Here is a 27,236-nt window from a genome sequence, read left to right as displayed (position 1 = left end):
TAAGACAAAAGGTCCACATGAGGACGTGGTTCATGCTGAAGATGCTGAGAGCTTTGGAGTGTGTTATCTTTACTAATTCATGCCAATGATGTGCTCAGACCTGCACTCTCAATGTTAAACAGAGACAACTCCTAGCCACTGGGATAAACCATGAACTGACTCTAGATTATGCCACTCAAAATTACCCCCATTAGAATTATTCTGTAAATTTAGCACCTCCACACATTTACAGGGTTTACTGCTATCACATTCTGCTTTCATAAAGCTGAGGGTGCAAAAACTGCTTCCAGGAACCACTGGTATTGATGCCAGGCTAAATATGCTCTAAGTTGCTCGAGCTGTGTGCAGGAGTTCCTGGATTTCACAGCTGGCTACTTCTAGCAAATTGTACTCCTTTCTGTGCATAGTCCCAGAGGATTTACCCATAAATGCATAGACCTAGTTCTTGCATGTCTGGCAAACTCTTCTTGTATGCTTGCCAAGTTTTAAAGGGCAAGGAATCAACAGCTGATAATTTATGCCAGGAACCTACAATGATCCAAACTCACCCCTCGTGTAATTCTGGTAAAGACAGCAGAGTTCCAGGGGAGAAGTTGTTGGCTTAGCAAAGCAAATTTTCACTGACATTTGAGGAATACACAGTATCAATTAAAGCAGAGCTAATTATTGCTACTATTATTTGCATTGCAGTAGTTCCCAGAGGCTTTTAACAGGATTATAGCCTTCTGGCATGAGGAGTTCTTAGGAACACGAGCTCCTATCTGGAAGTTCGTACACGACTGCTGACATTTGGTACCTGTGCACAATGTTCAGTGGGGCTCCACAGGGCACTGTGCTTTGCTCACAGGTGTGGGTCACAGGAATCTGAGCCACAGGAGCTCCTTGTGGTGCCCTGAGGTTTGCCTAGAGCCATCACGTGTCCTTCTGCTCTTTTACAGCCTGGCCTGTGTCCAGAGAAAGCAAGCTCTTCCCAAAGCTCAGCACTTAGGCAAGGCGAACAGTGCTACACATTGGCTCCTTGTCAGGAAGTTTGGGAAACACTCCTAACCTTTATTTATTCTGATGTGTTTATCATGTGGTGCCACTCCCTTTACCTAAGAATGGGGGATCTTAGACATTATCCACTACATTCAGTCATTCTAAAAAGGAAGGACTGCCTTAACTTTGTCAACTTCACCCTGATTCATGTGCTGTCTCTGACACCAGATGGGATCCTGGTGAAATGAAGCAAAGCTTAGTAAGATTTCCAGCATCCAGACTGAAAAAAAACCCTAGAAATAAAACACTGAGAAACATTTAACACTTGGTTTTCCTTGATGCTTCTTGATTTCTTTTCGCTAGATTCCTAAAATATATTGCAAACACTAGGGTCCAGAGCATTACCCCGGCTTCTGAGTCTCTGTTCAGAACCCAAAGTACAGCCCAAACCTCCCTGCAGCCAGTTGGAGCTGCTAAAAATGTATATATTTTACACTACAACAAGGTATGTGTTCTGTTGAGATTTTGATCTTTGGTGGTTGACCAGCTTTCTAGGGACTCCACGTGTGACACATCATAACACACTTGACACGTTGCTGGCTCAGGCCATTTCTCAGCCCGCAAGCTCTCCTGTTCTCCCCCCTCGCAGCTGCTTAAGGGGTCCCAGGGCCACATTGCTCTGAAGAAACTACAGCTGAAATAAGATGCATCAAGTGTATTGCTGACTACAAGGCAGATAAGCTGCAACAAGGGGATAAATATGCAACAAGAATGCAGGAGGAAACAGAAAAATTACAGTGAAACCAAAATTGGATACACATGAACACTGCCCACAGCTCTGAAACCCCAGTTAGTCATGGGGCTGTAACACACTCAGAAATGTTTCTGCTCAAGGTTTATCACCAGTGTTTTTCATATACTTTGTTTTAATCCTCATACTGCTCTCTTCCCTTAAGTAAGACATTTATTAGTTTTTAAGGTTTTGCAGTTTCCTAATCTGCTTCTGCCCTTCCAGCGACTGGCTCACGGGGAAAGCACCTTTCACCTGTGTCTCTCTTCCAAGAGGTGCTGCTGCCACCTGTGATTGCTGTCACTGCCAACAGGCCATAGATAAAGCCCAGTGACACCTACAAGAGGGCAAATTTGCTTTTGCACCCCTCATTTGTACATTTTAAATCCAGAATTTCCTGTCAGGCGCGACAGAACATTTGCTGCATCACAGGATGTTGCTGAAATAACCCAAGAGCTGTTAAGTGTTTGGTTTGGAGGACTTCACCCAAAGACAGGTTTAACTTTGGATGGAAGGTGTCAGGTGTCACTGAGAGGTTCAGCACGAGGAGGTTATGAGCCAAACCCAGACTGGATCACCCATCTGGGCCAGCCTGCCGTGCTGTGAAAACTCAGTCTGGTTTTGCCAGACTAGAAAGCAAACACACAAAGAGGTAACTGTGGATCAAAGTAAATAAAAAGTAAGTAAAAAGTATATTTTGTCTATGGAATTAGGAACCATTTGCTGTTGATAACACTGTTCTAAACACCCTCATATTAATTCCACGTGTTTCATGGAATTAAACTTGGAAGGTTGCTGTACTGGATTTCTGACTGATTTTTAACCATTCTAGAGTGCAAAAATAAATAATGATTTAAGTACAAAAATATCTTTAAAAATATTATGTCTGCTCCAGAAATAAGTTACAAATTATTTTGAAAAGTAAATGTTAACATCCAAACCCACTGTAAATAAAACTGATAATGACTATTATTGAGGAAATAGGTTAATGTAGAGAAGTTAGGACACAACAATTTTTACTGAAAAGTTTAAAAGAAGAAATCTGAGGCAGGAAATGCAAAGCAACCTGCTCCAGTAATGCAGTGAATGCAGAACCAGAATTATTGGATCTTGAGTTTTCTCTCTGTCATTTACTTCATCCCCTTATAAGAAAATCTGTTGCATTCCTGACTGCAACAGGATTTGCTTGAAAGATGCACAGGCAAATATGTTATTTATGCAGAACTTCCAAAAGTATTTTTAAACAGATGGTGATTAATTCACATGCAATAATTTTAATTCATGGGTTCCAGAAGCTGTATGTTAACTTACTGAAAAGACATGAGTACATTTGCATTTTATAGCATGGCATAGGTAGTACAGGGAAAAAGTTGGAGCTTTTCATACAGAATCCAGAGCAAGTATAGTTCATGGAATTTGAAAATTCATAGGAAGTTCTGAGTGAAGGTGAGTAGAGTCACCACACCTTTCTCTGTCATTATCATTTAGGTCCCTGTTTCACACCTGCTGAAGTCTGGACACCTGGGAATGGCCTCTTTTTTTGTACCAGAGCTGTGCAAAGTGGCTAAAGTGTTTGTATATTAACAAAATAATAGTTAACTGTCTTGTTATTCTTTAACATTGGAGTGGTCTGTTAAGAAAATGGTAAATTGGTTTCTATATAGACTGTCAGTCAAAAAAATTTGCTATTAAAATGGGCAAAAATATAGAACATAAAATATCCATAAAATGCTCTCTTCTACATATCTGAATTCCACAAAGCTGCCCATTGTGAACACTGTTTATGTTTAACAATTTCCCAGCATCAAACAAAAGGGATACAGAGATTTTTGACAAGAGAGCTGTGAATTGTAACAGGCTGCAGCTGAGCCTTGCCCCACACAGCCTTTAAAGGGTCCAGGAAACTCCTTCCCTTGCCAGGAAACCCTTTTGTATTGCAAACCAGCTTCAGGAAAGAAAAATAATACCAAGAAGCAATCTGTGAACTACTGGCCCCCCACTGAAATCCTTGTGGGTTTTTACCACTGGTAATTGTTGTATTCACTTATCACCCCCATGTCAGGCAGTCAGAGCTGGACTCATGAACTACACACTAAAATATCAGCAAGCATCACCTACTGATGGCCTGTTTCCCACATTAAAGACAGAATTTGGCTGTGAGTTTGTAGGAATACATAAAGAATAAACCTCTAGCTATATGGTTGTGAAGAAAACTTGAAAAATGAGATCAAATGCGATGTAGAGACAAGTCTGCAGGGAGCACAGAACAAAGTGACATGAGAACTTCCCTATTCTCATAGCGAGGGTTTAATCAGATAACGCTGATAATTTAAATACTAACATTGTTAATTATTTCCATGAGGACTTGTCCACCTGGGAAAGTTTTGCCGTTTACTTGAAGTAGTCTTGTTATAGTAGGCTCCATTAAATTGTTTTAGGTCAGATTTGGTTTCCTTACAAGTAGTATATAACCTAGAAGTTTGTTTTATATCATGGCATAATTTTATATCGCATTTAACCTGGCCTGTGCAGAAGTCTGGACTTCCCTGTTAAAACTTGGAGAAGTCAGGAAGGAAAGTTGAAAGGAAAACTTTTTGGTAATTACTTTTCTGATCAGTGATCCAAACTGATATACTCAGCAGCCACACTGGGTCCTCTGAAAATGAGAGGGGAGCAAGCAGCCAAGCAGGCAGGAGGGCAGTGCTTGGAGTGCCAGCAGGAAGGGATTCACAGCTCGCAGAGAACTAAACTGAGCGTGTTGTAACTGAACCACAAAGGGTGAACTCAGGTGAGGTTTGAGTGGGGAAGCAAGAACCACGGAATCTGAACTTCTTCAACTAATAAAACTGAACCACAAAGGGTGAACTCAGGTGAGGTTTGATGGGGAAGCAAGAACCACATAATCTGAACTTCTTCAACTAATAGATGGGTTAACTTCCCTGCATGCTCAAGCCTTGAAAGATGGGAGACCACAGATCTACCAAGCACACCTTGACCCATCCCCTCACGGTGTATTTAACTCATTAACTCATGAGGATTTTTGTCACCCAGGAGGCAGCTGAACTCGGTGGTTCCGGCTGCTCCTGTGACTCCTGAAGCCTCAATAAGCCCCGTGTGTGCAGCCCTGGGACCCTGCACTCAGGAAGGACATTGGACCTGCTGGAGCAGCTCCACAGAAGGGAAATGGAGCTGGGGCAGGGTCTGGAGCACCAGAGTGATGAGGAGCAGCTGAGGGAGCTGGGGGTGTTCAGCCTGCAGAGAAGGAGACTCAGGGGGACCTTATCACTCTTTACAACCACCTGAAAGGAGGCTGTGCTCAGCGGAGACTCATCTCATTTCTAAAGCAATCTGCGATAGGACAAGAGAAGATAGTCTTGAGCTGCACCAGGGGAAGCTTAGGTTGGACAAAATGCACAATTAAGAGACGGTGCAGGAGTCACCGTTCCTGGAAGCGTTTAAGGGAATACTGGACGTGGCACTCAGTGCCGGGGTGTAATTGCTATGCTGCTGGTCCGTCATGAGCTGCCCTCGATGATCTCAGAGGTCTTTCTCAACCTGAGACCGGGATTCAGTGTGGGCCGCGCATTTCAGAGGTGGTACGAGGAGTCACCCACGTCCCCATGAGACACGTACACGCCGCGATCAGAGAATCGCTCCCACTCCCCGTTTGTGCAGGCCAGGGGAATCTGCCCCGCCCGAGCGGCTCAGGCGGGACAGCGCACCCTGACCGCGCCCCGCCCCGGCCCGGCCGCCATTCCGCCCTCACGCCGCCCCCGCGCACGCGNNCACGCGCGGGGGGCGCTGGCGTGACCAACCAGCGGCGCGCACCGCCCGCCCGCCCCCGCCGCGGAGGAGGGCCCGAGGTCCGCCGCCGTCCCAGGATGCAGCGCGGCGGCGACGGCGCTGGCGGCCGCCATGTCGTGCTAGTTTGTTGTTCTCCGGCGGCGGGAGCGGGGCCCGGCGGGCGCTGAATCCGAGCCCTTCCCGGCCCGTCGCCCGTGTCCTTCGCCGCGGCACCGGCAGCCGCCGCTCCGGCGGGCGGCACCGCGGCGCTGCCGCGACCCGCCGCCGCCTGGGCCGGGCGAAGAACCATGGCTGCCGCGCTGGGAGGCGCGTGGCCGGGGCTGGGGGCGCGGAGCGGGAGCGGCCCTGGCGCCGCGGGTTCCCGGGAGCGCCGCTCCCGGGGCGGGGGTCGGCGTCGTGCGGCGATGGGAGGAGCTGCGGCCGCTCGGCGGGGCAGGGCCCGCAGGGACAGCGGCCTCGCCGCGGGTGCGGGGCCGTCGGGGGACGTGGGTGTGTGTGTTATTGAAAGACATTCACAGAATCGCAGGATCGCTTAGGTTGGAAAACATTTCTGAGGCCATCCAGTCCAACCTATGACCGATACCACCGTATCAGCTACACCACGGTGCTGAGTGCCACGTCCAGTCTTTCTCTAAACACCTCTAGGGATGATTGGTATTTTTTTCACACAGTTTTTACTGTGTGTGGCTTGATTAACACGTCTTTAATATGCCGTGTAGCTATAATTTATTTCGTAGATTACCCAGAAGTAGAGGATCTCTCTTGAAAACTGTGAAATAAATTCTGTGTTCGATTCCAAGACTCTCCACTGTGCTTCTGCATGAATACCTCTACACGCAGCATTTTAATAGACAGCTCTGTGGTTCTGATTAAGCAAGCTTTAAAATGAGAATATTTGGTTGGGTGATTAAAAGAAAGTCTTTCAGGGGTCTCTCCAGAGCCTTCAGGAGAGATACAGTTAAGAGGACTTGTGTGTTTCTGTGCTTGCTTTCATTAGGAGTAGCAGTTTTTGATAAAGACGATCAGAGAGGTCAGTTGACCCACTTGTCCTTGTCTGTACAAAAGTTTTTGGGGATTTAGTCTCTGTAAGTTGTTGTCGAGGAGGAGAGGGGTGGTTGGTTCAGTGCTCACTCAGCTGAGGCGTCTGACTGTGCTCCATGGTTGGTTTGATGAGTGACAAGGCACATAAACATAATTATTTTTTTATGCTAAGTCTTGCCATACATAAAGGTAAATGTTACAAAGAAATTCCCAAATTTAGGAGTTGAGTTTGGGAAGAAGGCTAGGAAGGACAGCGCTACTGGTAAAACAGCAAATAATTTAATACCTTGAGCATTGTAATAATAGTGTTAAATACTGCAATATTGGAGTTTCTTTTCAAAAGTCTTTGTGCTAATTTCTGTGGCTCAGGTCTGTGGTTCCACTTGTGATACGGAAGTAAGGTTGCCATTCGTGTACTAGGTGGAAGTTTTTGTGGCATTGTGAGGATAGAGTAACTTAAGGAAAATTTCAGTTTAGAAGTATTTTGGTTCTCGTGTTTAAAACTGCTTCAAGTTGAATGAACATGCTTTCATGTACTGCAGCAGACAGCCTTCAACAGAGTGGTGAAACTGCAATTTCAAGGCTGATTTTTGCTGTTGTGGAGTTCCATTTGTGTCCAAGGGTGAATTGGGATGCCTTTGTTTTAGGTGAGCACTAGCAGTTGTTTGTTCACACTGTGCTGTCAGTAAATGGTGGCCACTTAAATATGATCCCTGCCCCATGCAGACTGTGTGTGTTTAGTCTTGGTGCAACCCTTGCTGAGTGGAGGAACCCACAGGTCACACACTTATGTCCATGTGACTACTCAGGGAAAATTCCTGGTTGAGGTTGTTAAATACACTTTTAAAGCCCAGCCAAGAAAGCCTAGAACTTACAGAAATGGAATATGCAGCTGTTTTTGGAAAGGGACTGCTGTCTAAAGTCAGTGGTGGCAGTATGTGAAAGAAGCTCCAAACTAAGTGGTTTTGGTCATTTAAAATTTTAACTGTAGGAACTAATGTTTTTGGGATTTAATTTTTGAATTTTTGGGGCAAGAAAAAGACTTAAAACATAGGCATAACAACACCCAACTTTTTTCTTAAATAAAAGGCTAATGATTGGTAAAATAATACAAAATATGTATTGGGCATATAAATTTATGTTAATTTGATAACATTGTAGCATAACAGCTGACAAAATAGTTTTGGCTTTGAGGATGCAGATAAAGTTTAAGTCCTCTGTAAGGATATGTTGTAGGAGTGAGAATGAAATGTGAAATGTCTGCACTGGCTGAACATTTAAATGTATTTGGTGGAAGGAGAGTGTTGTGTCTGTTGGACAGCAAGTATGGGCTCATCAGTCATTTATAGTCTTTAAAGCTCTGGGGAAATACTGGTGGGATTCTTTAGAATAAATAATTTATAAGTACTTTTGTGACCAGATGTGTTGGTGCAGCACAGCTGTCTAAGGATGAAGGTTGAGGCTCTTTTGGTGTTGGGTTTCACAAACTAGAAAGTTTTGAAGTGATGGTCTCTGAGGTCTCTGGGAGTAATTCACAGTTGCATAATGGTTTGCAAATTTAGCTAATCAGCCTGATTCAACCTGCTTGAAGGTCTAGAATGGCTGCATGTTGAAACATGAAAAGTCGAGGTGGGTGTGCTACTGCTGAGGGACCTTGAGGGCTCATAGTTGCTCATTGATAAGGCACTGGTTCCCAAACTTTGTTCCAATTTTATATACAAAAACAGAGCCAGAGGAAGCACTGAATATTGAGTAACATCATCTTAAAGGGATTAATAATCACAAGGATCCATGTGGAGCAGCCAAGGGACAATGGCTACAGATTGCACCAGGAGAGGCTTTGCTTGCTACAAGAAAGACTCTTTTAACAGGGAGGATAATCAGTCACTGAAAAAATTTCCTCTGATGGTGGAACCTCTGTTACTGGAGACTTTGAGGATCTGTTTGGCCTGGGTGCTAGATAAATTATCTCCTCTAGGCTCCCTTTTTCATGGGAGTCCAGGTGGTGTTGGAGGGTCCATTCAAACCTGGACTGTTACATGGCTTAATGATCATATAAGGCAACAACCATTTTGTATAAATGCTGACATTTTTTTCTTGATATTTACTACAGTCAGCAGCTAGATATTAGTCTCATTTAGGGAAAGATGGTTACAGGTTAAACAACAAACCATGTTCAAAACAAAGCAAGGAGAATCTTTTCATTGTTGTACTGCAGTAAGGGAAAATTATTGTATATTTTCTTTTCAGATAAATTTACTTCTGATGAACACCAGTGGTCTGGAGGACTTTGGGTGGAGATGTCTTGGGGTTGTGAGTCATGACATGAGATAGGGAGGAGGAGGAGTTGGAGAGGGTCCCATTGACAGATGTGTTCCTTCCTGCTGGAAGTCCTGTACAAGGAGGAAGCAGAATGGCTGTTTCTTTACCTCAGAGGCTGTCAGCAGCTTCGTTTCATTTGAGCATGTGTGAGGTTTGCTCTTGCACTCTCAGCAGTGTCAGGGCTTTAAAAGCCTCTTGTGAAGCAGTTGGTAAAAAGGGGAGCAGAGCTGGTCCTGCTAGCACAGCATGTGTGGTACATTCTGTGTGTTGGGAACACTGTCCAAGGATGCAGTAGAAATTGTCCAGGGTGACAAATTCAGTTGAACTTGTGCTTCAGGCTGTTCAGCAGTGGCCTCCAGGGACTGGAAATAGGTTCTACATTTATGCCTGGGTCATGCACACATTAAAACTCCTCCAAGTCTTAGGGGTCTGAAGAGTTTACAGTTCATGAAATAAGATGCTCAGGGTGTACCAAGAAGCCCAGTGCACTTGTGTTGTACATAGTATTATACTGAGAACTAGTGCCAAAAAACAATGCTACTTCAGTGTGCTTGGGGCAGGGAGATGTCCTTTAAACACAGCAGTTTTTAATCTCTGCTTTTTTGACAAGGTCTCACTATTCTGAATGTCTTCTCTTTTCAGGTCATCTGAAATAAACATAGCCTTAGTATCAGTTGTTTTTACAAAAGCCAGGCCAAACTTTTTTGTATCAAATACTAAAACCTCAGATTTTTAGATCATGTAGAGTTTGTTGTCAGAATAATTTAAGATGGTGGCTGTCACAGGCTTGGCCAGAAAACCTCCAAGTAAGTGACATGATTCATCTTGTGTTATGTTGTGCTGTGATGCAGCCTCAGTTTTAACTATAACTTTTGTTTGCTGTGAAGATACTGGAGAGTTTCTGGAGAGCTGCAGTTTCTCATCAGTGTCCAAATCCATTTGGGAACCAAGCTCATGTGGATTTCATTTAAACTCTCAGCTTTCCTTCACTGTTCAGCATTTGTAAAACAAAGACTATGGCACTTTTGCTTTTCAAAAGCAAATATATTTTCTAGTTCAATCAGACTTTGAAAGTAATTTTTCTTTTTTTTTTTTTTTTTGTGACTTGGTTTTGGGTTTAGATGTAATTTATTAATAAAAAAAAGAAAAGGAAGAAGAGGCCCTATTTCTTTCAAGCATTGAAAATTTCAGTTCCAGACAGCATATCATAATTAGTTCTGATCTTGCATATTGCTAGTACAATATGCAAGTTTGTATGCTTTGCATACAAACTCTAAGAAAAAAGGTTTTGAGAAGATAAAACTAATTTCTCTCCTGTAAAACTTAACTTTTTTGCTTTATTTTTTTGAGGAAGCTAAACTTTGTCTGTAGAAAAAACTTGGAAACAAAACATGAAGTACACTAATCAAGAAATGTGTTAGGCAGTTGTTAGGTTGTTATACTTAGTCACTGAGTACTGAGGCTTCTGAGTAATTGTTTACCAATATCAAGACAGTCTGGTGTCTGTTCCTCAACAGATAAACTAAACTGCTTGTGTTTGAGTGGTGTATTTGTGCGTAATGTGGTAGTAAGACTGAACGTGATTTTTGTGATGGTGTAGAAAGGTTGATTATTTTTGTAGTGGGCTTCATGAAGTGTTGGGTTTGTGGCACAGACTTGGATTCAGAAATTTCTGTTGACCTTGTAGGTTTTTTCCTGCCAGATGCTGTCAGGATTTGTTACCAGAAGTTTTTGTTAAACTGATGCTAATGGTGCAGTTACATTGCCAGCCTGTGCTACAGGCACAGACATTGCTCATGAAACCTGTTATTTTGTGTTGCATAGCAATAGACACCAAAATTCTGTTCACTGTTTAGCTGTTTTTACATGGTGTACTCAGGTGCTGAAAATCAAGTTTTTGCAATTCCTATGTGTTGTGTAACCTTTAACAATGAAATATGAAGAAAAATATTTTGTAGAAATCTGTTATTACATAAAGACAATCTAGTAAAATGTTTTTAATCTGGAGTCTTGCTCTTGAAATGCTGCCAAGTTGTCATGTTTAGTGTTTTGAATGGGATGGAGCAAGATGAGCTTGTTATATTCAGTATTATCTGAGGAACAGAGAAGTGGTGTTTTTCATGTGGGAAATGACCTTTTCTCCTCTAATTTTCTGTTATTTATTTATTTCTTTTACTGGCTCTCTTACCTATCAAAGAATCATATTGGGTTTATTTTTATCTTGCCCCAAAGCAGTGAGTTTTAGTTACTTCATTGAAAGACCTGTTGGGTAAAGCATATGTAGGACTTTTTTTTTATCCATTGACCTATAGGATCATTGTAGTATCTCCACCTTGTTTTCAATCAGGAGAAGTCTTCAGTGCCTAAAACTACAATAATAAGCTTTGTGTTCATGAAAGTGTAATGCTGAAACAAAGCAGAACACAGAATTTTGAAGTGTTCAGGTTTGTGAGACAGCACCTGGTTAGTGTTCCAGAAAGCTTTCAGGTGTAGGTCTGGGAGGACTAAAAATGCTCTTGTCAAATGTTTTCCTTACTCCAGAAGTCTTGGCCATGTCACTGCAGTAAAATACTCCATCGTAGCAACAGTTGCTATGTGTGACTACCTTTTTAGGCTGTTAGTACCATTTTGAGATGTTTAGAGCTCTGCAGTGTTCTGCTGATTCACCTCCTACGCTTGTGAGACTTGACTGTGCAGCTTAATACTTGCATTTTACACAAAAAAATTAGTGAGGATTTTATTGAAGAAGTGTCCACAGAATTAGCAACTGCCATCAACACAGCCAGAGAAGACATGAGGCTTGTATTTTGTGAATTTCTGGTGTGGATGATCTGTTTGCATTGAACAGGAAAAAAGATACCAGGTTTGGCCATATATCATAAAACCAGAGCATAAGCTGTATGGAGCAACTTGCATCACTGCTGGTGCAGCACCAGGGTAAATATCAATAAAATAGGAACCTTTTAGTATGGGGTCCAAGTATATTTGTGTTGTGCTTCACAGCTGGCCAGGGCCTTGCACAGCAGGCTGGTCTAACAAGTCAGCCAGCGTTAGTCCTTCTCTGCAGCATCCTGAAACTTCCCTGCCACTTTGATCGTGGTGATTTTCTTAGAACTGCAGTAGGAAGAGCCAAGTGGTGGATTGGTTTGGGTTTTCCCTCTATAACTGGCCTGTTCTGCTTCCTTATTCAGTTAATGCTTTTTTTGGTGTTCAGTAGGTCTCCTTTGGTTTGCTGTGGTTTGTTTTTTGGGGTTTTTTTTTTTTTGACTTATTAGTTTTGCCTGGAAATTAGAGGTGGCTTAATGTGTTTAGAGATCACCTATCAGCATCTTCCAGCTGGTACCCGGCTGATGCACAAACATCATCTTGGTGAGCTTTGCCGTGGGTGCCTGGAATTGTGAGGAGGAGCCATGGCCAGAGCCTGGGGTGTCTTAGCAACAGTTTCTGTGCATGGTTGCTGGAAGACATACAGAATTCTTCCCTGCCATAGACATTTTAATGCTTTAGAAGCTTGTTTTCATGGATTCCCACCATCCATTTCTTTTCCTACTATCTTCCACACAGTAATACTGAGAATTAAAAATTTAAACTTCAAAAAAAAAAAATTAAACTTTGGCTGTTGCGCTCAGTGGTTGTGAACTGCTGATGCTGAGTGGTTTTATTTCTGTACAAGTTAATGTTTTACAGGCATTTAACCACCTGTGACGCAAACATTGACTTAAAAGTTTCTCAAGGAAAAGCAGCTATAAATGTTACATTGATTGTTATTTACTGGTATTTTATGATGTTATTGCCTAGACAGGTCAGAGAAAAATAAATGTCTGTGTGGTTTCAGAAATTGAGAGAAAATGATGCCTCGTGAAGCCTGTTAGGTATCACATCACATTGTAGGTGCAAGGCCTGAGTCCATTTCAGAGCTGCTGTGTCACAAATAAAGCTGCACAGAATGCTGTTTGTGGATGCATGACTGTTGTGACCTCCTTTTCTAAAGAAAAGCTACAACCTGCTCTGGGCTCTGACAGTCCTTAATGTCAAAATGGCATAATTTGTAATTCTCATTGTCACTGTCAGCTGTCACAGAACAAATAAGCATAAAAAAGAAAAGCTGTCTCCTTCTGTCCCGAAGATCTTTATATCATGTGTGTTGAGATGGGGAGAGAGGAGATGAGAACAGGGAGGTGAAGGGGATGTGTGGAGCAGTTCTTGTAAGGTGTGGTCGCTACAGGCAAATGGATCAGTCATTTTTGAGGATTTTGTGTGCATCCTGCTAGAGCGCACTTAGGAAAAGAGCTTTGCTGGATGTGATTCAGCTCTGAATTTTTATAGAAGTTTCTCATAAATAAGGAATAAGATGTGAGAAATGAGAAGGAGTTGAAGGCCTGGAGCATGGAGGTTCATGATGTTGGCTGAGTGGTGAGAGTTCAGGTCCACACTTGCCAGGTTCAGAAGCTTGACAGGAACTTGGACCATCCTTTGCTATAATTTCTTGACTAGCAGCAGTAATAGGTTGAAACATTTTTATGGCTGTGAAACTTTGATGTCTGGGTTGGAAAAGTCAGCCCTGAGTTGTATCAAAAAGTGTTCCACTGTGCTGTGGAGAGAAGGGTTTGGTGTGTAATTTTGTGTTGTCTAGATTTAAACCTGGCTGATGTGAAGGTCCATCTCTGGAAGGATTGTGTGCTAAGAGCTCAGATCTTCAAGTGCTCTTGGTTTATAATGCAGCTCCAGTGCTAAAGGGGTGCCTGGCATGAAAAAATATATCTTGCAAGCAGGCATAGCATAGAAAGAATTTACTGTCTTCCTGATGGTGGGCATTGTCTTGTGCTGTGTTAGGCAATATGTGGTCACTTGTTATTTGGGTTGCTGCCAAACCAGTTACTTTACCTTGAAAATAATCTTTGGTGGTGGTTGCATCAAGTCAGTGGATTACTGTAATCCAGCTGTAAGAATAGTGTCAGTGTAGGGTATTCATGCCCTTAAAATGTCAGTGCACTAAGACAGGTGCTGCAGCATGGTTTTAAGTGACCATAAAGAGAGCAATGTGGCTTTTTTTCCCCCCCAGAGACCCCAGAATTTATTAATTTAGTGTTCAAGAGGAAGATGGGAAATACTTGTGTATTTGTGTTTTTTTTTCTCTGTGAGTGAAATAGGAATTGGAATAGGAGGTAGCCATATGTAGATGTTTGAGCAGAGAAATGTAAAACAGCTGTTTTCAATGGTTTTAGCTTATGTAAATCAGTTAAATATAAAAAAGTAATTAAAATATAGACATATCTGTTGATACTAAAGGGGAGAATCTCATAAAGGAGAATTATTTCTAAGTAATGTTTAAAAATAAGAGTTGCCACCCTTGCCTCATGTTGCATCATAATTCTTACTGAGCACTCTTTCACAACTATTTATTATTGAAATTCTGGTATGAATATTCTTAAAACAGTGATGTTGCAAGATCTGAATTTTCTATTTCTAATGTTTTTACCTTCTTTTAAACTTCCTTCAGTCACTAATACTGACATTTTGATAAGGTGAAGTGAGAAGTGAATAGGTTTGTCATTGTGTATTCACTTAAGGATACTGGGCTGAGTTTAAAGAGCTGAAGACAGATTTGGTTTTGGAGGTTTGTTAAAGAAACCAACCAAACAAAAACCACAGTTGAATAAAACAGTTGTTCCTTGGCACTGTACTTGGTCAAAGGGTTGAGTGCAAATAGACTCAGGAGGATAAGTTGATTTATGGCATTTTAGCAATCCCAGTTCAGTGTCAGACTGCAGGGACTGGGTTGCTTGACCTGTATTTTGCAGGCCATTCAGCTGCAGCACGTTTCCCTCTATGCTGAGCATAAGTTTTGTCCACTTGTTAGATTCTTACCAAAGTTGTTAAAATATATGAAAGGAGAGTTAATCCAGCTGTGCATTCTGTGTTGGGCTGTTGTCAGAGTGGAAGTTGAGTGTATATGAGGGTATGTGCTTCCAGGTGACAGGACATGATGTCTGAACAGAGCAAATGACCTTTGCATATTCTTGGAGAGAAATGGAAGTTTTTACATTTTTAAGTAGCAGAATTGTAATTTGCAAACTGAGCTATTAAAGAGGAAGTGGTGGGCTAAATTAGGGTATTTATTGAGAGAAATATGGAGCAGCAGTTGTTTCTTGGAAGGCAAGTGCGTGTTTAGGTACAGAGTGTAACCTGCTTCAGTGACTTCTGGTGGTTTTAGTGCCCCAGTTGAGATGACTGATGGTTTTTCCTCCTGACTTCTCTCTTGTGTTGCATTGCTGCTGCTGACCTGCCCTGTGCTGTCCTGATGTTTACTCCTGTTTTCAAAGTGCCTTTGCAGGCTCAGTGTTAGTGGATGAGCCTGTGGCCTCCAAGGCCAGCAGAGATTTGGCAGATGATGTTACCTTCACCTCCGCTGCACCTCAGTTCTGTGCGTTTCTGGGGAGCTGCTGTTTCTGGATGACCTTCACTTGCAGATTTTGCCATGATCTGTTTTCTTTGGGTGGTCCTTGTTGCAACAGTGAGAAGAGGCAAAGCTGTGTAGTGCATTCTGGGTTTTTTTTATTGTTGAAGCATAGTATGTTAGTTGATAGTGGCTGACCATGAGCCAGAAGTGTGCCCAGGTGGCCAAGAAGGCCATCTTGGTTTGTGTGTGTGGCCAGCAAGGCAAAGGCTGGGATGATCACTTTTTATTGGGACTGGTGAGGCCACACCTCAAATCCTGTGTTCGGTTTTGGGCCTCTCACTACAAGAAAGACACTGAGATGCTGGAGTGTGTCCAGAGAAGGGCAGGGAAGTTGGTGCAGGGTCTGGAGCACAAGTCTGACAAGGAGCAGCTGAGGGAGGTGGGGAGTCAGCCTGGAGAAAAGGAGGCTCAGGGGGACCTTATCTTCTGAGAGGAGGCTGTAGCCAGGTGGTTCTGTCTCTCCCCCAGGTAACAAGGGACAGGATGAGAGGAGATGGCCTCAAGTTGTGCCAGGGGAGGTTTAGATTGCATGTTTGAAAGGATTGTAAACCTTTGGAACAGGCTTCCCAGGGAAGTGAGGTCATCATCCCCAGAATGGTTCAAAAAACACATGGATATGGCACTTGACATGGTTTAATGGTGAACGTGGTGATAGAGCTGGTTGTTGGTTGAACTTGGCAATCTTACAAGTCTTTTCCAACCTTAATGATTCTTTAATTCTGTGTTGATATTCATCTGTTTTCTTCATGTTAAATGAAAAGTAGAAAAAGGTATTTTTACATCTTCTAAACAACATGCGCACTCCTACGCCCACCCAGAAAATCCCATCTGTGTGGTTGTGTTGGCAACCTTTCATTTTGAATCAAGGATTTAAAGAAACTGAAAGAGTTAAGAATTTAGCTAGATTTTGTTAGGAAGATAGAAACAATTTATAATGATTAGGAGTATACCAAGAAGAGTAGAAGTAATGGGGAATAGTTGATTATTAGCAGATGGAGTAGTTAATGCTAAGATATAAATCACTTACTTGTCTTACTGTGTTTGAAGAAGCATGATAAATATTTGGAGCTATTGTGAAAATGAAGAAACTGCGACCTGCACCAGGGCCCTGAAACTTGATTTATGGCCAAGGGGTCCAAAGCCTGTCAGCAAGGCAGAAGTAAAAAGTCACTGTGATCTCAGAAGACCACAGACCCATTTCAAAGCCCACTGACTTAATTCAATCAAGAGACTTCACAGGCGAAAAAAGAACTTTGGACTCAATTTAATAGGAAGCAGGGGTAGGGGGGGCTAGGTAATGCATTTGTATAGGTGTAGTGGGTAATTATAGGAATATGTAAGACTTCTGTCAATAAATGGAGAGGCAGAGCTCTGTGAATTTTGCACATCTTTGGGAGGTTACTCCCAAAGTGTGCCTGGTGCTGTCCATGAACACACAACTTTGTAACGTTAACTAGTTGGAGAGTTCTATTCTGTGCTTCAGTTTCACTAAGAATTATTTAATATAGTCATGTCTTTTTTACAGATGATGACTTTGATCAGTTTGATAAGCCTGGTGCAGAAAGGTCTTGGAGAAGAAGAGCTGGAGATGACGACTGGGACAGGTAAGTAGAATTTTTCTATGTTCAGTTCTGTATGCTGAATTGCATTGTTCTGTTTTCCCATTCTGGCATTTTGTACTCTAACATTTAGAGCAGTGCACATTTAGATTCTAATGAAGATGTTGGTTGTTTTGCATGTGTTAGCCAATGCTAGATCGTGCCAAACATATACTTGCCTTGAGGAATATAGAGCATTGTGAAGAGATGCCTTTTAAAATTGGATAAATACAAAGTATTTATGGTGTGTAATTTTGCAATTAATGTTTTGGTTTTGCTTTTAAATATTTAGTAGACCTAGGTGGTTTAAATAGAATTTGCTGGTACTTGAATTTGCCCAACTTAATTTTTAAAATCTTTTTTGCTTTAACTTGATGTTTAAATTCCTATCCTCAAGGTTCTACTTCAGTTTTTAATTGGGGAAGAGGAGGAGAGCTTAGGCATGGGCTTCTTCAACAATATGGCTGTTCTAAAGATAGAGAAGTGTGTGTGCTCTGGGTTATTTTGGGGGAGAATGTGTGTTCTTTTATGAGACAGGAATCAAGCTGCTAGCTACACTGATCTGCTCTTTCTGGGAGAAAACATTTCATTTATTTCTGTTATTTTTCTATGATTCCTTTTTAGTAATAGACTTCTTCAGACTTTGCCAGTTGTTTTCACTCTAAAAGGGAGAAAAAATATTCTGTGTAGTAGTAGATTTCTGTCTTCTCTAATAATCACTCAAGTCATTGTAGTAAACAAATTTTACTGTAAGTAGTTTTCCACTAAGCTGAGCCCTTGGGAGTCAACTGCTCTACATAGATTGTCATTCCAGAGGCATTAGTTTCCTCTTCCTTGGTGTTCTGCTAGGTTGAGTGGGTAGTTTTCATTGCTGCAGGAGGTGAGGATGTGACTGAGGAATTTGGGCAGTAGCTCTGGTATAGACAGGGTGTTCTGTTTGCTGATGAGCAGTGTCTGCTCTCTGTCAGGCCAGTGCAGCTGCTAATAGGTTGGGTGCTGAAGTGCACCAAGGAGCTGCTCTGCTTTGAGAGGGTAGTTCAAGTAATTTGCTCAGGCTGGGTCCCTGTGCTGCCTCCTGTCCCCAGGACTGGCTATTAGAAACCTTAAATCAGTGTTACAGGCAGAATGTTTTGTATTGGAATATTTTCTGAACTTTTGGCCTTTGGTGCATAGTGAGTGGCTCTTAGCTGTTGATTGGTCACATTTGGGTGTAGCTGCCCTACTCATCACTTGATAAGATCTGAGAGTCAAGCAGCTGTTGCATCAGAAGTTGGAAGCTTTTACCCGATGGTAAACTGCTCCTGCAAAGCTGATTTTAATAGGCCTTGACAGTAGTTTTAGAGTATTTTCACAAAGCTGAGACTTCAAAGTATACAAGGACTTAGTTTTAGAAAAAAGTTTTAATTTATGTGTTTATTATTAGCTGTATTTAATTAAAGAGAGATGATCAGAAATCCAATGGTGAAATTGTGAGAGGGGTGGTTTCAGGTACAGAGCAGAAGATTGTAGAGTTTTATTTTGCTGGTAATTTCAGAAGTTTTATTTTACAGCTGTATCTAATAAAATACTATTTGTATGTGTTGAAATATTTTTTTGCTTAATAGTATTCTGTTCAAATTGCAAAGCTCTCTTTGTAAGGGTTGAGTTCTATGGGTGTCTTGGCAATTACAAATGCTGCACATGGATATGTTGCCTAATGTAATTGCTTGGGGGTTTTACCTACTGGCCTAATTCAGTATAGGATATAGTTTCTCAGAGATGGAAAAAAGGCTGGATGAACACAGTAATCTTGGTTTTAATCCTTCATGTGTTGTTTTCAAGTAAAGCTTCATTTGGGAGGGGGAGATGAAGGAGTTCTGATAGTCACACACCTTCATTACCCATCAGCTCCTACTGTGTTGTTACTTGACTCAGTCCCATCCCCAGTCACTCAAATAATTTTGAATTTTCAGATCTCTGTCCTTTCTCAAACCCTGGAGGGTGTTAACTGAGAGTTGGAAGGCCCCAGTTATTTGGGAGTACAAATGTAACATTGTTCTGGGGAATTTTCCCCATTTTTTTCCAAGTTATTTTCCTGAAACATTTGTGTCCTTGCTACTGCTCATGTTTAATGAGGCATGTTTATGAAATTGGAGACTTAAAAGGGCCAGTCTGACGTCTTTATTACGTTAATTTGTACATTTATCTCATTAAGTAGCCCAAAGCTTGGGTTTGGGAAAAATCTGCATTTCTGCTGCTGTCCTTCAAGATGACAGGGCAGATTTACTGGCTGATTTTTGCTGAAATTCACTTGTTCAGACCCTTCTTTGAGATTACTGATTTCTCTATGCTGGCTGAAAATGTTCCACTTTTGTCTGCTTTTTTTTTTTTTTTTTTGTGGTTTTTTGTCGGTTTGTTTTTTGGTTATTTGAGAAGGCAAAATTTATTCAGTGAGGGAAATGTTGGGTATTGGGAGTTGAGGAAGGAGAGGAAAATCTGTCTCTTTCTTGTGAGAGCAGCAAGCCCAAAATAATCTTAACCAAAACTTTCCTAGTATTGTAGTTTTGGAAAGACTTTTGTGTCTTGATGATAGCATGGGTGAGATGCTTTTGGAAATAGCATAGGTGTGTACTTCTATTCCAGTTTACTTTATGTTGATTTGTGTGATATCAAATTGCAACCATTAATTTTTGTCTATTTTTCTCAGCTAGCCTAAGATGTGTTAGTGTCAGTGGGTTTTCTGTTTGCTTTCTTGGTGGTTCTTTGTTTGCTTTGTTCTTTAATGGTCAGATTTAGTCCTTGTGGTCCCTCTTTTTTCTATAAAGAACTTCAGATTTGGATACTTATAAAGGAGCTTGAGATAGTTCCACTTTACTGTGCAGGTTTTTTGCTGTTACTTTGTTTACTCAAAAAGTTACTCATGGTCATTTTTCTTCTTCTAATATATCAATGAAAATACTGAATGCTGTTGAATATTTTAATAGGTTCTGAAGGGCACCCTGTGAACTACTTTTTGCTTTTGATGCAAACTTCATTTATATCCTAGTGTTAATTTTTTTGACTGTCAAGCAATAGGTCAGAGTTTCTGAAAATCTAGAATATGTTTGCAGTTAATTCTGGAGATCAAATGTTAATTTTTTTCTAAACAATCACATCAAGGATGCTTTTTAGTAATGTGGTAAATAGGCCCAGGTATGTTTAGATAATTAATCTTTCACTTTCTTTTGCCTTCCTTTCCTTAATCTGAATTTCTTGCTACCCAAACTTGGTTTTTGTCTTTGAATGCTCCTGCAGCATATGCTCTTGCTGTCTCTTGGATTTTCTCTAGTGCAGTTTTATTAAAAGCTGTCAATGGTGGGCCATAGTGCTAGGAAATATTTTCAAACATTTTGGTGCATTTGTCAGATTACTGACAGTTGAAAATATTAGTGATTTTTTTTTTGAGAGACAGAATTGAAGTAGGAAATTTTTCTGCAAACATTTCTGTTCCGTAGAGTCTCCTGTCTCTGAAATAAAAGCCTGAAATTCCAGTGAGTTTGCTCTTTGGAATGTGTGATATGTCTTATCTCCCAGGTTTTGTTTAATATTACATTGAGCACAAAATAATTGCTGTTTGTTAATGTTCAGTCATTCCTGGAACTATTTGTGATTGGTAACAGTGCATAAATTCTGTATACTGATGATAATGTCCTATTTAGGGTTTATTTGGTGTATTTGTTCTTTCCTAGCCCACAAGATTTTTTTCAGCCCTCACTACCCCTTCCCTCCTATGTTATCTGTACAGTAATTGGCTCTGAAAGAGATTGATCCATCTGAAAACCAACTGATTTATGTTTTGGGATTGTCTCTCCATTTTCAAGCGTTTGCCATGTAGTCCTAAGGAACTCTTACACAAATCCCTTTTCAGTTCATATAGGCTATTCTCACTTGGGATGATTTGGGTGTTATGTACTACCTAAGGTGTGATGGGTTTTGTTTCTCTTTGTTTTTTTAAGGTGTGCAGGTAGAAATAGTCTCCTCTGAAAGTACAGCTCATATTTCAAATCACTGGCATCTCTTTTTAGTATTGATACACATATTCTAATACATGCTTTTGTCAGTAACAAATGCTTATTATTGAAGGGGAATGGTCATCCTTGTCATTAAATAATTCTTTCACTGAAGGAGGAAAGAAATTAAGCAGTGTTTCTGGAGTGTAGCTCACCTTGGATGTAGTTCCTTGCACTGAATTATATTTATGGGCCAGTTGCACTGTGATGACAGAGGTGTTGTAAGCCAATTTTTCTGTGCTTCCTGAATTCTTGGGCACAAATATAGAACTGATGAAACATGCATTTGATTTTGTCACCTTACAAATATGTGTTTGACCTTACCCTCAACTTGAGGAGGAGGAATTAAAGTATTTATAAAAGATCAAGGCCTAAACCTGGCCTTCAGGACAGGTCCAGGCTCCCAAGCCAGCTGGCTTCCCAGCCTCCCAGCTCCTTGCTGAGTGCAGCTCGGGCCACATGGGGACCTGTAGACTGAGTCTTGCCCGCAGGACATTCCTGTCTCATGTCCTCCCTGGGGAGCTGGAAATCAGCAATTTGGAGTTTGGGCAGTGTGTCCAAATGGCCTTGGAGTGAAGGATCTAGGATGGCTGTGTTTTGGCTGGCTGTGCCTGTGCTTGGCTAGGTTTCTCTGCTGTGTTTAGTGGAGGGAATATGGAAAGGAGAGCATGTAGAAATGAAATTACTCTGCAATAGCAGGCTTATTTAATATGTATGATTTGTTGTTTCACTGAAAAGTAGAAACCTTTTATTCCCTGAATGCTTTGCTAAAATAGGCTTTGTGCTGGCTTAGCAACAATTCTTCTTTAGGCAGTTTTTTTAAGGCATATGCCCTGTAAGGTTTTGGGTTTTGTTTTGTAAAGTTCAGCTTCTTAAATTTGTTACTGTTTTGCAGTGAACTTGATGATGACTTGCTTGGAGAGGATTTGCTAACTGGAAAAAAGGTAAGAGATGTGCATTAGGGTGAATTTTTTCAGGTATTAAAATGTGAATGTTGTTCAGCTTAGACAGTTCAGGTGTTTGGTTTGACTTTTTGTATTTTACAGTCACCTCCCCAAAGCACAGCCACAGGTACCTGAGGTCTGCCTTACTGCCAGAGCATTCTGCCCAGGGCTGTTTCCTTTTGTGAAATAGCTCCAAGTGTGGCTTTTTAAAATAGAACTTAGAGAAAAAATTGTTTTCAACCCAGTTAGGTCTTGTGAATGCTAATTAGCTTGATTGAAGATTTAATGCAAGTGCCACTTTCCTGGCTGTTAAAAATCACTTGTCAAAATACCAGCAGTATTTACCAGAGAGGAAATAAAAAAGCAGTCATTGTTGTCTCTGAAAGTTCACACTCAGTGTGCATGATGTTACCTTGTTGTCTGATGAGAGAACAGAGGATTCCCCCTTTTGAAGTGAGGGGAAAAATATGGCAGCTGCTAAAACTGATGAACATAAACAAGTTTTCCCCATGTCTGCTAGTGACCCTTCCTGCTGGTACCTGTTTTGAGGATTTAACTCTGTGAAAAGAGCTAAATGTATCTTTGGATTTCCCAGATATCCATAGGAGAAGATAGGACTTCTGTTTGAGAAATCAAATTGACTGGTCACCTCTTTCTGTATTTTATCTTCTAAATGAACTAATTTTGAAAGTAGTTTTTGAAGTTCCAATTGGGGATGAACAGGTTGTTAAGAAACCTAGTTCTGTTAAGAGTTGAGTTTTATTTCATGTAGTTTTTATAATAATCTTTTAAGTGTTGGTAGTTAACTTGAAATTATTTTATCTTCTCTAAGGATTTCCTATTAAAGATGGGAAGTTCCTTATTCTCCTGTGCTGGTTTAAAGAGAATAAAATCCCAGGAGGATAATAATTGCCAAAGTTTGTTACACAGTTACCAAAACCAGAAGCAGTTAACATTGAATGGAGGTGATAAAGCTGCTTACTTGTCTTTAAAAATTATATATGTGAATACTAACCAGTACTTGATTCTCCAGTGTATTATGGGTTTTTGTGCTTTTTCTATTCTTCTTTTCAATTTGCTGTGTTACAGGGCAGTATCTGTGGGTATGGACTCATGTGATGGGGTAATAATGGATTTCTCAGAAAGTTTTCCCTGGGTTATTTACGCTAAACTTCCTTCTACTTAGTCTCATCCCAGTACTTCTAGATAAATCTATCTTTGTGTAACCTTTCTGGCCCTTTCCAGCTTTAGAGGTTGGACATGTTGGTCAGCAGAACTGCAGTTGTCTCTCCCTAGGGGGTAATTATAAAAAAAAAACAAAACAAAAAAACAAAGTTGTTTTGTTTGAGAGACAAATTAGGCTGTGACACAGTATTTTCTTATGTTTTTTCCTTCTCTTACAAACTAATCATGATTTTTCAGTTTTCTTGATCACATCTTTCTTCCAGTCTCCTATCTCTTCTCTCTAGAAGTTGCAATACATGCATTTTCTTGACTTGCCTAATGCATCAAGGTCACAAGGCTGTGTATGAGAGCTAACCTTTTTTCCTTCCTGGTCTGTCTTAAGTGAGGTGTCATCTTTGGCTGTATTTGAGAATGCATCAGTGAAAAAGAAGTGTTGATAGACAAATTTGATATCTGTAAATTTCCTTAGGGTTGTCAAAGATGTAATTTAAGATTTGTGATCTTATGTTTTGTGTTTTATCTCATTGAATTAGGTAATTTCTTTGAAGATATGGTCTTAGTTTGGGATGTATTTTTCATTAATAATATTTAGCCTTCAGTACTTAGTTAAAAGTTTGTATCTTTTATGTTCATGATTGACTTTTTTTGAAACCTAGAATCAGTCAGACTTGTCAGATGAAGAGCTGAATGATGATCTTCTGCAAAGTGACAATGAAGAGGAGCAAGAATTTCGGTATTTCTTTTTTGAATCTTGTTTTGGATAACTCAAAGCTGCTATGAATGACTTCTATTACTGATAACTAATAACTGCTAAACTAAAGTTATTGGTATATACTTAAAATAGTTCTGCTTTTCACCTAACCAGTTACTTAGTGATGTGTGTATAATGTACTCAGTAGCATTGTTAACATTTCAGTAAAATTATTTCTTGTTTATTTTGATCTAATAGATTTACTCAGGAAACTATGTCATCTGCTGTGCATATTGAATTAATTATAAGCACTAATAGAGCTTTCTTTACTGCCTCAGTATTGCTTACTGTGGTAAGCTTCCTTCTTCTGATGCCAGATGATTTTTTATGCCTTTTCTTTTATGTATCATATCACTTTTATGTATCCTCAGTGCACTTAGCATGCATACTTGTAATTCCTTAAGTCTGATAATTTATCATAGTCCTAGTGTTCTGTTAGGCCAGGAGACCAAACATCCTAAAGGCCTCATAGCAGGAGGCTGGAAAACCCTGTGCTGTCTTGGGAAACCAAGGTCCTCTCTAGAATCCATCCTGTAAGTTAGAGATTTGGCCCAGCCAGGGGGGAATTCTCAGGGTGGGAGGATAACACACTATTCATTCAGGCCTCTCATTGGGGCATCTGTTAGATATGCTGATTTGTAAGGTGTATAAATTGTGTATTGCATCTGTCATGTGTTGTGTGCATTTTGGTACATTCCACCTTGGTGGAGTGGTGCACCATAAGGATCCTTATTAAATATGGAAAAAACCCTTTATCCCTTAACTGTGTCTGGCTCTTAATTTTTAGGACCAAGGGAAAGGCATCACTCATATGTAGTCCTTTTCTGCCATCTTTCTTTTAAAAATCTATCTTAACCTCCTGAGACTCTGAGGAGGGGAATTTGTGAGTTAAATATTTGTGTACAGTTACATAGCAGAAAATTTTGAACAGGCTGGAGCAGGTATTTCCATGGGAGTTTACTGAGAATCCTGCCCTGAGAATACCCTGTGGTAATATGGTTCCTCAGCTGAATTATGGGTATTACAAGTCAAAATGAGTGTCTTGTTGTTTTTACTTTTCAAGATGGACTGAAGTAGGAGAGAAGATGCTTGTAATGCCAAAGTGATGCAGTGCCATTGGCTGCTTTTACTGGCCTGTTTTTCTAGCTTTCCCTTATTGCATGCTGTGCAGGGCATGTCATCTGAAGGGCTGTGAATGTATGTATGTATGTGTGTATATATATATATGTATATATAACATAGGTGTATCTCCATCTCTGAGATCTCCTGTATTAGCTGAAATTAGGATAAGGCCTCCTGTCCTTATCTTGGACTTATGTTGAGGTTGTGGTAAAATACTCCACCATCAGTCTTTTCACTGGCTGCCATTTTCGTTCCTGCAGGAGTGGGGGTTGGACTGTTCCCTTCAAGGAGGGGAATCCCAGTTACAGTTCTTGGCTGGTTTTTTTGCTGTATGTCCTCCTTGAGACCCCTGGGTAGCAGGGATGGCTGTGTGACCAAACACAGCGGTGATAAGGCTGGTTTTTTTGCTGTATGTCCTCCTCAAATCCTATGTCCTAACATCTCAAATGTGATAATATTGCTCAGTGGAAGCAGGTTTCTCTAGACAAGTTTTGCAAGATTTTTAGCAGTTTTCTTGCCAGAGAGAGCCTTTCCCTTCCCCTTATGTTTCCAGTCAACCTCATGTTTCTGTAGTTGGGAGGATAATGATAGTCCTGCATAATGTCTTCACTTTTGTGTTAAATCTTCTTTCTCTTAGAGATGCAAATAGATCAAAGCTGCCTGGATCTTGTCCCCCCAAACTTAGGAAAATGGAGAATAATAGGAATGTTATTTAAAAAAAATAAATTCTTTGTGTTTGTTACACACAGAGCTCTCAAATCAAGAACTAGTCTGCTATTGGTTAGTTGCTTCTTTGTGTTGATGGCACTGGCTTTTGTAAACAGTAAACTCTGAGCTTTTCTTTGCCTGCGTGTAGATTATAAACATGCCAGCTTTTGTATTGATTTGTTTTTTTTTTCAGTGTCTGTGTGCTACTTAAGAATGTCTTAATTGTTTACATTACAGTTCTTGACTATTTGTTCTATATTAAGTAGAACATTAAATCTATCATTAAAATGCAAGTTTGAATTCAAGATAGTCAAGAATGAACAATGTTAATACATTTAATAAAAAGTATTTCACTAGTGTATTCTGAAAGATTGGAAAAACAGATGCAGTTACAGTAATTTTGTGTATTTTTTTTTGTTAGGCTTGGAATTAAAATTGAATCTGGTCTGCTTTGGTTACCAAGCAGGACTTGTGCCAGTTTGACCTGCTAAACCATCTGGTTGGTTTGATTCCCCTGGTCAAATAGCCTGCAGCTGGTGATAAGCTGCATTTTAGTATGCATTATGAGAACATGGCAAGGAGTCAAATAGTGTATGGGCTATAATTCTATCCACCAACTTGGAGGTTTTACGTTTGGTGGCTTTGTTTTGCTGAATCTTTGTGAGTAGTTGCCAGTTAGACTTCAGCCTCTGAATTTTCCCTCTGTCCCACAGCTCTCCAGGTGTCACAGTGAGCCTCAATGCCACATCTGGCATCCTGACGTCGTACGAGTCCATCAACGATCCCTCACTGGAACATGAGTCTGAGTATGACCAGGGGGAAGATGAAATGGGTTATGACAAATCTGAAGCACCTGAAGAATATGCCTCAGAGTATGCAGAGGAAGGACATTATGAAGGCAATGATCCTGAACTGACAGAAGACCAAATAGAATATGGGGAAGAGCCTGGAGAAGAAGATGAAGTGCTAGACCTTGAAATCAATGAACCCCTAGATGAATTTCCAGTGAGTTTCCTTCTATTGTATCTTCAAAGATAACATTGCTTCACGTGCATAAGGTTTTAGATTGATTTAAAATCTGTTTACCTCCCTGGGGAGGAGGGGAAATTAGACGTATTATCACTGTCTGCCAGTTTCTTTATCTAGGCTGTGACAAAGTTTGTGTTGACAGCTTGTTTGGCGGTAGGTAATGCTCCTTTGTCATGCTGGAAAGCAGTTGAGAATCATGACCTTGAGGGTTGTATCCTTAAGGAAGAAAACTGCTTTGTGTGGTGGAGATACACTGCCAATTGTTAGAAGTACTTAATGCAAAAGCTTTTATCCAGGCTTTAGACAAGATCTGATAAAGTCCTTCCAAGGTGAAAAGATTATTGACCTGCTAAAGACATCTTTAAGGTGCTAATATCCCAAAGTGATTGATGTCCTGCTTGTTCATCCTTTTTGTAACTGAGAGCTGTCTAAACCTGAATAAAGAGATTGGAGGTTAGTTCAGAAAATGTCACCTG

At 40.7% G+C, this 27,236-nt stretch overlaps 1 protein-coding gene across 1 annotated transcript in view; it reads left to right on the top strand.

Annotated features, from left to right (window-relative positions):
• RBM33 (RNA binding motif protein 33) overlaps positions 1-27,236 on the top strand; it is a 150,478-nt gene that overhangs the window by 43,558 nt on the left and 79,684 nt on the right. Inside the window, exons 3-7 of the mRNA XM_041408407.1 lie at positions 5,587-5,883; positions 16,918-16,999; positions 21,917-21,965; positions 23,807-23,883; positions 26,445-26,736. Coding sequence (XP_041264341.1) covers positions 5,587-5,883; positions 16,918-16,999; positions 21,917-21,965; positions 23,807-23,883; positions 26,445-26,736 — 797 coding nt within the window. The remainder of the gene's footprint in view (positions 1-5,586; positions 5,884-16,917; positions 17,000-21,916; positions 21,966-23,806; positions 23,884-26,444; positions 26,737-27,236) is intronic.

Source organism: Onychostruthus taczanowskii, unplaced genomic scaffold (assembly GCF_017590055.1).
Source record: "Onychostruthus taczanowskii isolate IOZ18803 unplaced genomic scaffold, ASM1759005v1 scaffold3, whole genome shotgun sequence".
Taxonomy (NCBI): Eukaryota; Metazoa; Chordata; class Aves; order Passeriformes; family Passeridae; genus Onychostruthus; species Onychostruthus taczanowskii.
Note: the sequence above shows the minus strand (reverse complement) of the source record. Positions and strands in the feature narration are given on the sequence as shown.